The 12,850-nt window shown below is 44.1% G+C and overlaps 2 protein-coding genes across 5 annotated transcripts in view; one reads left to right on the top strand and one right to left on the bottom strand.

The window, feature by feature from the left end:
• Nucleotides 1-441: 441 nt before the first annotated feature.
• Nucleotides 442-1,746, bottom strand: PMIS2 (PMIS2 transmembrane protein). 3 transcript variants are annotated; one of them, XM_055240056.1, is made up of 2 exons: nucleotides 1,374-1,746; nucleotides 442-892 (listed from the first exon to the last, which is right to left on the bottom strand). In XM_055240056.1, the coding sequence occupies exons 1-2, from the start codon at nucleotides 1,653-1,655 to the stop codon at nucleotides 767-769; spliced, it is 408 nt and encodes a 135-aa protein (XP_055096031.1). In that variant the 5' UTR covers nucleotides 1,656-1,746; the 3' UTR covers nucleotides 442-766. The 3 variants fall into 3 exon arrangements, with proteins under 3 accessions (XP_055096031.1, XP_055096030.1, XP_063470970.1); XM_055240055.1 differs by having other exon boundaries at nucleotides 442-922; nucleotides 1,374-1,676; XM_063614900.1 differs by having other exon boundaries at nucleotides 442-938; nucleotides 1,375-1,676.
• A 263-nt stretch (nucleotides 1,747-2,009) lies between these two features.
• ATP4A (ATPase H+/K+ transporting subunit alpha) overlaps nucleotides 2,010-12,850 on the top strand; it is a 41,800-nt gene continuing 30,959 nt past the window's right edge. The window contains exon 1 of one of the 2 annotated variants that reach the window (XM_063615049.1): nucleotides 2,010-2,028. The gene's annotated coding sequence lies outside the window, so the exon portion shown is untranslated. Of the gene's footprint in view, nucleotides 2,029-3,044; nucleotides 3,064-12,850 lie in introns of those variants that run through there. The other variant, XM_063615050.1, reaches the window with a different exon arrangement.

The following is a 12,850-nucleotide window of genomic DNA, read 5'->3' as shown; positions in this document are numbered from 1 at the left end:
TGAGGACTTTCCATTCTTCCCCTAAGAGCTTGACATTTGGATGTCAGAAGCTGGAAGAGGTTTCTGTTTTCTTATTGCTGCTCTGAGACACTAGACATCTCCAATCCCAGCTCAAATGAGAAGACTCCTAGAGAATAAACATCAATTCAGATTTCTAAATATCATCCCCACATTGGCAATTATGCCTGCTTTACAGGCAAAGGAACTATGCTCAAGAAAAAGTTATCTGTTCAGGGCTATACAGTTTTTCAGTGTCAGAGGTAAGTTTTTAACTGACATCTGCCTGAATTCTATGTCTGTGGGCTCCCCCACTGGGACATTCTGATTTTCACAGTCTAGGAAACAGCTCCAGGGAAACACAGATACTGACCACTGACCCAGAAAACAATCATGGGCATGTTGACACACACACGTACACACACACCACAGGAAACCAGAACATTCCATTCCAGTTTTTTGGTTTAAAGATTCCTCTGAAAGAACAGCCCAGTGTCAAGGAGCTAAAGGGATCTGGGGCATGAAGTGTGGACCCCTAGGGTAGATGAAGACAGCCCTGGAGCTGAGTGAGTTGAAGTAGCACAGGTAGGTGGTCTGGGTGTTCCTGGGTTGGTGGGTTTCTTGAATGTTGAGTTCTTTGGTTAGAGAATTTCTTGGCTAGATGTCTCAGCGGTTGAGTTTCTTGCCTGATGGCTGACTTGGCTGGTTAGTGTTTTGGTGAGTGGCTCAGTTGGGGAGCGGACCCCTGGGTTGCTATGCCTAGCCTTCATTAATATAGGACCAAGCCATAAATGATACCTAAGCCGATCATTACCGCGAATGCACCGAACCAACCAGTTCGGCCTGAGTTGATGTAAGCCTCTTCCCATTCGCTGTTCTGGTTGGCCTTCATAGTCTGTAGGGGTGGAAGCATAGATGTGGGTTTCTGTGTCCAGGAACCCCAGGGAGAACGGTTGGAGACCGGCAGTCACTGATGGAAAGCCCCTGTGCAGGTCCCAGGACAGGAGCAGATGCAGGGGCCAAATGGAGGACAGGGTAGGCTGGGTACAGTGGCTCATGCCTGTAATCTCAGCACTTTGGGAGGCCGAAGTGGGTGGATCACCTGAGGTCAGAAGTTCGAGACTAGCCTGGCCAACATGGCAAAACTCGTCTCTACTAAAAATACAAAAATGAGCCGGGCGCTGTGGCCCGTGTCTGTAATCCCAGCTACTCAGGAGGCTGAGGCAGGAGAATCGCTGGAACCGGGAAGGCAGAGATTGCAGTGAGCCGAGATTGCACCACTGCACTCCAGCCTGGGGGACAGAGTGAGACTGGGTCTCAAAAAGAAAAAAAAAAAAAAAAAAAGGAAAGGGGCTATGACTTGGGCATTATTTTACCTGGTAAGAGAAGTACAAAGCTGCCAATCCAAATGGAGGGAATAAAAGTATAGCAAAGATGGTCAAACATAGGTAGTTTGGGGCGTAAAATGCTAGTTCCTCTGGTGTCTGTGTAGGCTCTTGCGGCTCTTTGGGCACCTCAGCTGGGGCACCTGGACCACCTGTGGTAAGGGGAGCACCTGGGGCAGCTGAAGCACCTGGATCACCTGTGGTAGTGGGGGCGCCTGGGGTAGCTGGTGCGTTGGGAGCAGGCTGGGTGGCAGGAGGTGGTTTCGGGGCCATGACCTTTCCCCTCAGACAAAGACAGACCCCTCAGACAAAGCCAGACCCACTAGGCTTTCCCTTGTACTAACCAGACTCCCAGGACCCAAACTATCAAAGGCTGAAGCTTCACAATGGAGAAACCGGCACCCCACGTCCTGATTGGCTGCCTAGTTAGGGGGCGTGGCCCCGCCGTTCTCTCCCACCCCAAGACGCAGAGAGTGCAGCCAATCAGGAAGTGGGCTCCGCTCACCCTTGTAGGGATCGGTTGGAAGCCTAAGTGGTGGCTCTCGGCTCCTCCTCCTCCCACTGATCTCTCTCTGCAGGCTGAGCGGATGAGCGATGTCAGGAGGGTCTCCCAGGAGTTGCGGAAGAGAGAAACTAGACATGCCCAGTAAGAAGAAATTTACTGAGGGGAGGAAAATGAGTAGTGTCAGAAGTGGATTGTAAAGTCTTGAATTAAAAATGAATTCCGGCTGGGCCCGGTGGCTTATGCCTGTAATCCCAACACTTTGGGAGGCCGAGGCGGGTGGATTACCTGCAGTCAGGAGTTCGAGACTAGCCTGACCAACGTGGTGAAACCCCGTATCTACTAAAAATACAAAAATTAACCGGGTGTGGTGGCGGGCGCCAGTAATCCCAGCTACTAGGGAGGCTGAGGCAGGAGAATCATTTGAACCTGGAAGGCGGAGGTTGCAGTGAGCCGAGATCACACTGCACACTCCAGCCTGGGTGACAGAGTGAGACTCCATCTCAAGAAAAAAAGACCAAAAAAAAAAAAAAATTCCTTGGTTTATGCTGACAGAAAGAAAAAAGGAAAGAATAGAGAAAGAAGGGGAAAAGGGGGAAGATCTTTCTTAAAGTAGAACACAACCTAATGGAACGATGGAACAGGAAATCCCCAATGTGGTAGGCAGAACTCTGAGATGACCCCAAGATTCCTGCTCCCTGGTGTACACACTCCTTCTCCAGTCACTCAGTCAAGTACTAGCCTGTATGCTGCTGGGAAGGCGTCTTGCAGACGTAGGTAGGGTCTGAAATCAGTTAACTTTAAGTTAGGGAGAATATCCTCTGTGGGCCTCACCTAATGAGGTGAGTTCTTGAAAGGGACTGAATCTTCCTGGCAACAGAGGTTTCAGGTGTGAGAGGATTGGAGGCAAGCAAAGGTCTCCATTGCTGGCATGAAGATGTCACCGGGGCCACGCAGGGAGGAATCCAGGCAGCCTCTGGCTGAGAATGGCTCCCAGCTGACAGCCAGCAAGGAAACGGAGTCCTTAGTACTGCAACAGCAAGGATGTGAATCCTGCCATAATCACATTCATTTGGAAGAGGATCCTGAACTCCACATGAGAACCCAGCCCAGCTGACACCTTAATTTTAGCGTTGGTATATTCTGAGCAGAGAAGCAGCCATTCTGACCTACAGAACTGTGAGTTAATACCTGTGTGGGAATTTGTTATGCACCATTAGAAAACATTTTCAAATACCATAGTAATTGCTGATTCAGGTAGGAGCTTTTAATGAATGCTAATACTGTGGGGTTTTAGCTGATGCTTCCTTTAGCTGGTGGTTCTAGTGGAGTAGAGGGTTTGAGGAGCCACTTTTCAGGAAGTTGGGAGTGGGTGGGAGGTGACACTGTGCAGTCCACAAATGTAGACCTCAGTATGGCTTGTCCAAGACACAACCTGTGTATGTAAGACCAGTCCTGGACCTAGAAGTAGTTAGAAGAACAGTGACAACACATGCAATCCAGAAGTCAGGATATTCTTCACGGAGGAAATGGATTCAGAGCCTTTCAAAGGGCCAAGTGGATATTTCAGGACAACAGAACATGGGGCGCCGAGGTGGGGGAAGACAGAAGTGAAGGTTGGGTGAGATGAAGCATGTGTATTGGTTGCTGGCAAGTCCCTTGGATGGTGGAACAAACAAACTAAGACAGGCTTAGAAACGAGCACATGGACAAGTGTGTCAAGCCCTGAGACATGTACTCCAGCTCTGAAGGCGGGAATGAATTAGCTCCTTTGGTAAGGGCAGTATCAGAGGATCAGCAGAAGCAGTGGCCATAGTGCAGGGATCCAGGCAGTGATCAAGAAAGGGGTAGTATAGACAATGTAGACATTTCTTCCAAGAGCTTGGAGGCAAAAGAGTAAGGAGAGCAGTGCCACAGCTGAGAAGAACATGGGTTCCAGTTTCTGGAATGTTGTAAGCCAACACCTGGTTTCAGAGAGCCATGGATTGAGTGTGAGGTGTGGAATTGGAGACAGTGTACACATTTGCTTCAAGAATTTTGCCTATGGCTGGGTGCGGTGGCTCATGCCTGTAATCTCAGCACTTTGGGAGGCCGAGTTGGGTGGATCACGAGGTCAGGAGTTCAAGACAAGCCTGGCCAAGATGGTGAAACCCCGTCTTTACTAAAAATACAAAATTTAGCCAGACAAGGAGCCAGGTGTGGTGGCAGGTGCCTGTAATCCCAGCTACTCGGGAAGCTGAGGCGGAAAATTGCTTGAACCCGGGAGGTGGAGTTTGGAGTGAGCCAAGATCGTGCCAGTGCACTCCAGGCTGGGGTGACAGAGTGAGACTTCATTTCAAAAAAAAAAGTTTGCCTATGAAGAGCCAAGAAAGGCAGGACTAGGGTAGATGCAAAAGGGTGAGAATGATGATTTTGCTTGTTTGTTTTAAAGATAGGAGAGACTTAAGCATATGGAACTGAAATGGAGACTCTGTCAAGATGGTAGCATGGGTCTATGTTCTGCCCCCTTTGTTGTCTCTGGAATTAAAAACCGAAAACCAGATTCACAACTTGAGGGGGCTGAGTGATCAAAGGATTTTGTTTCTTTAAAAAAAAATTTTTGGTAGGAAAGGTGAGAGAGACCATGTCTCAATAAGAGAGAGATATGGGAGATATGTCTTTTTTTTTTTTTTTGAGATGGAGTTTTGCTCTTGTTGCCCAGGGTGGAGTGCAATGGTGCAATCTTGGCTCACTGAAACCTCCACCTCCCGGGTTCTAAGTGATTTTCCTGCCTGAGCCTCCCGAGTAGCTGGGATTACAGGTGCCCACCACCATGCCTGGCTTATTTGTGTATTTTTAGTAGAGATGGGGTTTCACCACGTTGGCCAGGCTGGTGTCGAACTCCTGACCTCAAGTGATCCACCCACCTTGGCCTCCCAAAGTGCTAGAATTATGGGAATGAGCCACCATGCCCAGCCAGGAGAGATGTCTTAATGGGGGTGAGGTAGTTCATTTGTACTGTCTATAGCTCTAACACCTAGAGCAGAGCCCAACACATAGTAATAGGTGCTCAGTAAACATGGGCTGAATAAACACACCTTGGAACTATACTACCTAGGTTTGGATCCCCGCCATGCCACTAACTAGCAATATCACCTTGTGCAATCAAAACCTCTCTGTGTACCAGTTTTCTCATCTTTAAAATGGGAATAATAACTATTTCTCTCTCATTTCATTGTGAGGATTAAATTAATGTATGTAAGTGGTTTTGAACAGTGCGTGGCACAAAATGTGCACTCTATAAGGTGATGATGGCTGAGGGGAGAGGATCGCATGAGACCAGGAGTTTGAAACCTAGCCTGATCAATACAGTGGGACCACATCCCTAGAAAAAAAAAAAATATATATATATATATATATATATACACACATATATATATATACACACACACATATATATATACACATATATATATACACACACACATATATATATATATATATCTGGCTCTGAGGGCAGGCTTCTGTATTCTCAGCTGCATGGGAGGGTGTGATAGGAGGATTGCTTTTGCTCAGGAATTTGAGACCATGGTGAGCCACGGTCACACTCCTCCACTCCAGCCTGGGCAACAGAGGGAGACCCCGTCTCAAGAAAAAAAAAAGATAATAATGATGAATGAGTGGGGTTCAGAGCATGTGAGAATCATTTGAAAATAATGGCCAGGAGTTCAAGATTGGCCTGGCCAACATGGTGAAACCTGTCTCTACTAAAAATACAAAAATTAGCCGGGCGCGGTGGTGGGTACCTGTAGCCCTAAGCTACTTGGGAAGCTGAGGCAGGAGAATCGCTTGAGCCCAGGAGGCAGAGGTTGCAGTGAGCTGAGATCATGCCACTGCACTCCAGCCTGGGTGACAGAGCGAGGCGCTGTCCAAAAAAAGGAGAGATCCAATAATTGTCCTAGCACCATTTGTTGGATCTCCTTGAATGGTTTTGCCACTTTTGTCAAAAATCATTTGACCATAAATATGAAAGTTATTTCTGGACTCTCAATTTTGCTTCATTGAGCTATATGTCCATCCTTATGCCAGTATCACACTGTCTTTATTCCTATAGCTTTGTAATCAGGAATAAATTTTGAAATTGGTAATTGGAAGTCCTCCAACTTTATTTTACTTTTTCAACATTGCTAGGTTATTCTGCGTCCTTTGCATTTCCACATGACTTTTAGGATCAACTTGTCAAATTCTGCAAAAAAACAAGCCAGTTGAGGTTTCGATAAAGATTGCATTGCCTCTTTAGGTCAATTAGGGGAGTACTGCCATTTTGCTAATATTGAGTTTTCCAAACCATGAACATGGGATGCCACTCCATTTATTTAGATCTTTAAATTTTTAAAGGAATGATTTCTAGTTTGTTTGTTTGTCTTTTTGAGGCGGAGTCTCGCTCTGACGCCCAGGCTGGAGTGCAGTGGCTCGACCTCGGTTCACTGCAAGCTCCGCCTCCTAGGTTCACGCCATTCTCCTGCATCAGCCTCCCGAGTAGGTGGGACTACAGGTGCCTGCCACCACGCCCGGCTAATTTTTTGTATTTTTAGTAGAGACGGGGTTTCACCGTGTTAGCCAGGATGGTCTCGATCTCCTGACCTCATGGTCCGCCCACCTCAGCCTCTCAAAGTGCTAGGATTACAGGCGTGAGCCACCGTGCCCAGCCAAGATTTATAGTTTTTATTGTACAACTCTTGTATTTTTGTTAAATTTATTACTTTTTTAAAATTCAATTTCTTCTTCTTTTTTTTTTTTTTTTTTTTGAGATGGAGTCTCTCTCTGTTACCCAAGCTGCAGTGGCACGATCGTGGCTCACTGCAACCTTCACTTCCCAGGTTCTAGCAATTCTCCTGCCTCAGTCTCCCAAGTAGCTGTGATTTCAGGCACCCACCACCATGCCCAGCTGATTTTTGTATTTTTTTAGTAGAGACAGGGTTTCACCATGTTGCCCAAACTCGTCTTGAAGTCCTGACTTCAGATGATCCGCCCGCCTCGGCCTAACAAAGTGCTGGGATTACAGACATAAGTCACCGCGCCCAGCCCTAATTTATTATTCTTTTTGATCCTATTGGGAATGAATTCATTTTATTAATTTCATTTTTTGATTGTTCATTGCTAGCTTATTGACATACAATTGATTTTTGGATATTGATATTGTCTTGTGAAACATTGCTGGACTCATTTCTTCTAGTTATTTGTGGATTCATTAGAATTTTCTACATGCAATTTAAGTCAGCTGTGGATCAAAGCAGTTTTTTTTCTTCTTTCTTTCCAACCCGGATGCCTTTTATTTCTTTTTATTGACTAATTGTACTGGCTAGGACCTCCACTATACCGTTGAATAGAAGTGGTGAGAATGAACATTCCTGTTTGGTTCCCTATCTTAGCCAGGAAGAATTTAGTATTTCTTTTCTTTTTCTTTTTTTTTTTGAGACAGAGTCTTGCTCTGTCGCCCAGGCTGGAGTGCAGTGGCATGATCTCGGCTCACTGCAAGCTCCACCTCCCGGGTTCACGCCATTCTCCTGCCCCAGCCTCCCGAGTAGCTGGGACTACAGGTGCCCGCCACCACGCCCGACTGATTTTTTTGTATTTTTTAGTAGAGACAGGGTTTCACCGTGTTATCCAGGATGGTCTTGATCTCCTGACCTCGTGATCCGCCCGCCTCGGCCTCCCAAAGTGCTGGGATTACAGGCGTGAGCCACCGCGCCCGGCCAGAAATTAGTTTTTCACTCCAGCCTGGGCGACAGAGTGAGACTCCATCTCAAAAAAAAAAAAAAAAGTGTCCTCTTTTACAGGGGCAGGTGCAACAGCTCACATCTGTAATCCCAACACTCTGGGAAGCCAAGGCAGGAGGATTGCTTGAGCCCAGGAGTTTGAGGCTGCAGTGAGCTACAATCTCACCTGGGTGATAGAGTGAGACCCCATCTTTAAAATAAATGAATAAAATTTATTCTTTTACTATGGTGTGTTACATTAATTGATTTTCAGAAGTTAAACCAATCTTGCATTTCTGGGGTAAATCCCACTTGATCATGGTGTATAATCCTTTTTATATATTGCTGTATTGGGCTTACTGATATTTTACTAATGACTTTTATATCTATATTTATGAAAGAGATTGGTCTCTAGTTGTCTTGAGTTGCCACTGTCTGGCTTTGATATTAGGGTAATACTGACCTACCTCATATAATAAGCTGGGAAGTGCTCCCTTTCTCCATATTTTGGAACAGATTGTGAAGAATTAATATTATTTATGCTTTAATGTTTTGTGAAATTCACCAACGAAACCATCTAGGCCTGAGCTTTTCTTTGCGGGAGTGTTTTAAATTACAAATCTCTTTTTATTTGTTATACATCTATTCAGATTTTCTATTTCTTCTTGAGTTGGTTTTGGTAATTTGTCTTTCTAAGAATTTTTACCTGTCATCTAAGCTGTCTAATTTATTGCCATACGTTGCTCGTGATATTCCCCTTTATTTATTTATTTTTAAATTTTCGAGATGGAGTCTCGCTCTGTTGCCTAGGCTGGAGTGCAGTGGCACAATCTTGGCTCACTGCAACCTCCGCCTCCCAGGTTTAAGAGATTCTTCTGCCTCAGCCTTCCGAGTAGCTGGGATTACAGGTGCGTGCCACCATGCCCAGTTAATTTTTCGTATTTTTAGTAGAGACAGGGTTTCACCATGTTGCCCAGGCTGGTCTGGAACTCCTGACCTCAGGTGACCTATCTGCCTGCCTCCGTCTTCCAAAGTGCTGGGATTACAGGCATGAGCCACCACACCCGGCCATATTTCTCTTTAATCTTTTTAGTTTTTGTAAAGTGTGTAGTGATGTCCTGTTTTCCATTCTTGATTTTGAAATTTTATGTATTTTTTCTTGGTAAGTCTAGCTAAGGTTTGTCAATTTGGTGGACCTTTTCAAAGAACCAACTTTTGTTTTCACTGGGTTTCCCTTCTGTGTGCTTTCTGTTTCATTTACTTCCCATCTAATCATTATTAATTCCTTCTGCTTGTTTTGGGTTTAGTTTGATCTTCTTTTTCGATATTTTCCAGGTGGAAAGTTAGGTTGTTGATTTGAGGTTGCTCTATTTTTTTACTATAGGTGCTCACAGCTATAAATTTTGATTTAAACAGTTTCAGCTGTGTCTCATACATGTTTGTATAATGTGATTTCATTTTCATTCATCTCTAAACATTTTCTAATCTTCATTGTGACTTTTTATTTGCACATTTCCCAAATTTCTTTTCTTTTTCTTTTTTTTCTTTTCTTTTCTTTTCTTTTTTTTTTTAGGCAAGGTCTTGCTCTGTTGCTCAGGTTGGAGTGCAGTGACAGGATCCTGGCTCACCGCAGCCTTGACCTCCCAGGCTCAAGAGGTCCTGCTCCCACCTCAGCCTCCCAAGTAGCTGGGACTAGAGGTGCGTGCCACCACACTCAGCTAATTTCTAAAATTTTTTTCTAGAGATGAGGCAACAATTTATTTCTATTCTTGTTCCAAATTCTATTCCATTGTGCTTGGAAATTATAACCGTATACTTTCAATCTTTTAAAATTTATTGATACTTTTTTTTTTTTTTGAGATGGAGTTTCACTCTTGTGGCCTAGGCTGGAGTGCAATGAGGCAATCTCAGCTCACTGCAACCTCCGCCTCCTGGGTTCAAGAGATACTCCTGCCTCAGCCTCCCGAGTAGCTGGGATGACAGGCATGTGCCACCATGCCCAGCTAATTTTGTATTTTTAGTAAAGACAGGGTTTCACCATGTTGGTCAGGCTGGTCTTGAACTCCTGACCTCAGGTGATCTGCCCGCCTCGGCCTCTCAAAGTGCTGGGATTACAGGAGTGAGCCACCGTGCCTGGCCTGATACTAGTTTTATGGCCAGGCACACTGTCTATCTTGGAGAATGTTCCATGTGTGCTCATGAACAATGTGTATTGTATTGCTGTTGGGTGGGGCATTCTAAAGATGTCAATTAGCTTTAATTGGTTTATAGTGTTAAGTCTTCTGTCTCCTTGTAGATTTTGTCTAGTTGTTTTATCCATTATTGAGAAAGGAATATGGAAGTCTCCAACTATTATTGTTGTTTGGCTGGTTCTGTCTTTAATTCTGTCAGTTTTTGCTTCTTGTATTTTGGGGCCAGGTGCATATTTGTTTCTAGTTGTTATATCTTCCCAATGAATTGACTGTTTAGCATTATAAAATATTCTGATTATCTCAAGTAACAGTTTTTGTCTTAGAGTCTAATTTTCTTGATAGTACTATAGACATTCCTGCTCAGGCTGTATTCATTTTCCCCCTTCTTTAATCATTTAAAATGTCTACTGTGTTATTAAATTCCTTGCATTTCTCTTAATAGTCTATAGATTGTTTAATTCTCTCTCCATATAAATAAACTTGTTTGTTCTGTTCACAAGCTTATGAAACTTTGTCCTTATCTTTGGAATTAACAATTTTGACAACAATATGTGTAGATTTATTGTGCATACCTATAAATTCCTAGTGTTACAGGAAAGGGGTCTCGATCTAGACCCCAAGAGGGGGTTCTTGGATCTCATGCAAGAAAGAATTTAGGATGAGTCCACAGTGCAAAGCAAAAGCAAGTTTATTAAGAAACTAAAGGAACAAACGAATGGCTACTCCATAGACAGAGCAGTCCCGAGGGCTGCTGGTTGCTCATTTTTATGGTTATTTCTTGATGGTGTGCTAAACAAGGGGTGGGTTATTCATGTCTTCTCTTTTTAGACCATATAGGGTAACTTCCTGATGTTGCTATGGCATTTGTAAGCTGTCATGGCGCTGGTAGGAGTGTCTCTTAGCATGCTAATACATTCTAATTAGTGTATAATTAGCAGTGGGGATGACCAGAGGTTACTCTCATCACCATTTTGTTTTTGATGGGTTTTAGCTGGCTTCTTTACTGTAACCTGTTTTATCAGCAAGGTCTTTATGATCTGTACTTTGTGCCAACCTCCTATCTCATCGTGTGACTTAGAATGCCTTAGCCATCTGGGAATGCAGCCCAGTAGATGTCAGCCTCATTTTACTCAGCCCCATTCAAGATGGAGTTGCTCTGGTTCACATGCCTCTGACACTAGCAAGTGCTTTCAATTTGATTCAAAGACTCAACGTGTGTTTTTAGGTTACGTGAAACTATTTTATTTTTTCCCATTGTTCCTTTTGCTGTTTCAGAGCTGGTTTCTCTTTCTTGCTTTCTTGAAACTCTCTTGGTTTCTGCCATTGGCCTTCTCATAGCTCCCTGTTTCTTCTCTACCAGCCCCCAAAAGCCACAGCTCCTGGATCCCAGGGGTCCTGGTGGGGCCCAGGCAGGAGAGGAGCATCCAAGTATGCAGGAGCACACAGCCAATGGCCGTGGGAAATGTGGTAAGAGCCCCGCCAGAAAAACAGCTAAGGAGCCAGTCTGGAGTTAAAACCCAAGGAAAGTGTTCCCTTTTCACTCCATCCATGCCAATATCTATTTATTTTTTATTTTTTTGATTATGGCCATTCTTGCAGGAATAAGGTGGTATCGCATTGTGGTTTTGATTTGCATTTCCCTGATTGCTGGTGGGAAGGTAAACTAGTACAACAACTATGGAAAACAGTGTGGAGATTCCTTAAAGAACTAAAAGTAGAACTACCATTTGATCCAGCAATCCCACTACTGGGATCTACTCAAAGGAAAAGAAGTCACTATGTGAAAAAGATACTTGTACACACATGTTTATAGCAGCACAAATGTACACACATGTTTATAGCAGCACAATTTGCAATTGCAAAAATGTGGAGCCAACCCAAATGTCCATCAATCAATGAGTGGATAAAGAAACTGTGATATATATATATATATGATGGAATACTGCTCAGCCATAAAAAGGAATGAATTAATGGCATTCACAGCAACCTGGATGGGATTGGAGACTATTATTCTATCTGAGTTATAATAGTAACTCAGGAATGGAAAACCAAACATTGTATGTTCTCACTTTTAAGTAGGGGCTAAGTTATGAGGATGCAAAGGCATAAGAATGACACAGTGGATTTTGGGGACTCAGGGGGAAGGGTGGGAAGTGGGTGAGGGATAAAAGACTACAAATTGGATGCAGTGTATACTGCTCAGGTAATGGGTGCACCAAAATTTCACAAATCACCACTAAAGAACTTACTTATGTAACCAAACACCACCTGTTCCCAAAAACCTATGGAAAGAAAAAAATTAAACAAAAAAAAACAAACTCAAGGAAAGAGTAGGATTAGGATTTGCTGAATGGAGGGGGAACTTTCAAGGGCTTTGAATCTTAGAGCTTAGGGCCAGTTGGAAGATGAGCAGGAGAGGCTTTGCTTCACCATGGTAACTGCCCAGGCCACAGAAAGTTTCCTGTTGCCGGGTGAAAATGTGGAGATTTAGGGGTTCTCTTATTTGGGCTCAGAACATCCCAGCTTAGAACTTTGCCATCTTGGTTTCTGGGAAGAAAGTGGACATCAAGCTCCGTGCGGGACCAAGCTGAGCCGCTGTACCTTCATAATGCAGGACACCTCCTAAAGACAAAGCCCAAAGTTAGAGTGAGGCTGTTAGAGGGAACTTGCCACTTTGCTCTTTCTCATTCATTCCCCTAGCCCAAATTAAAGTTGTTCTTTAACTTGCATCAGAATTCTGTGGAGGGTTCATTAAAACACAGATTGCTGGGCGTCACCACTATAATTTCATATTCAGTAGATCTGGGGTGGGGCTCAAGAATTTGTATTTCTAATAGATTCCCAGGTGATTTTGACACTGCCAGTCTCTGGAAAACACTTTGAAAACCATGATTGGGTTTGATTTTTCCCCAGCTCCTGGCTTTCTCCATCAAGGCTGGTCAGTCCCCAAGCTTTCGCACTGTCCTGTCCAGTGCTTTACCTAATGCCTGCAACCTCAAACTTCATGGGCTGGAGTGGGAAAATTGTAACTTTTAG

This window comes from Symphalangus syndactylus, chromosome 13, assembly GCF_028878055.3.
Source record: "Symphalangus syndactylus isolate Jambi chromosome 13, NHGRI_mSymSyn1-v2.1_pri, whole genome shotgun sequence".
Classification (NCBI taxonomy): Eukaryota; Metazoa; Chordata; class Mammalia; order Primates; family Hylobatidae; genus Symphalangus; species Symphalangus syndactylus.
Note: the sequence above shows the minus strand (reverse complement) of the source record. Positions and strands in the feature narration are given on the sequence as shown.

What these genes read in the sequence shown, in the direction of transcription:
- PMIS2 (XM_063614900.1), bottom strand. Translation starts at nt 1,655, where the DNA reads ATGGCCCCGAAACCACCTCCTGCCACCCAGCCTGCTCCCAACGCACCA. An exon ending in GCTTTGTACTTCTCTTACCA is followed by an intron (nt 939 to 1,374) that starts GGTAAAATAATG and finishes CCGTTCTCCCTG; the next exon opens with GGGTTCCTGGACACAGAAAC.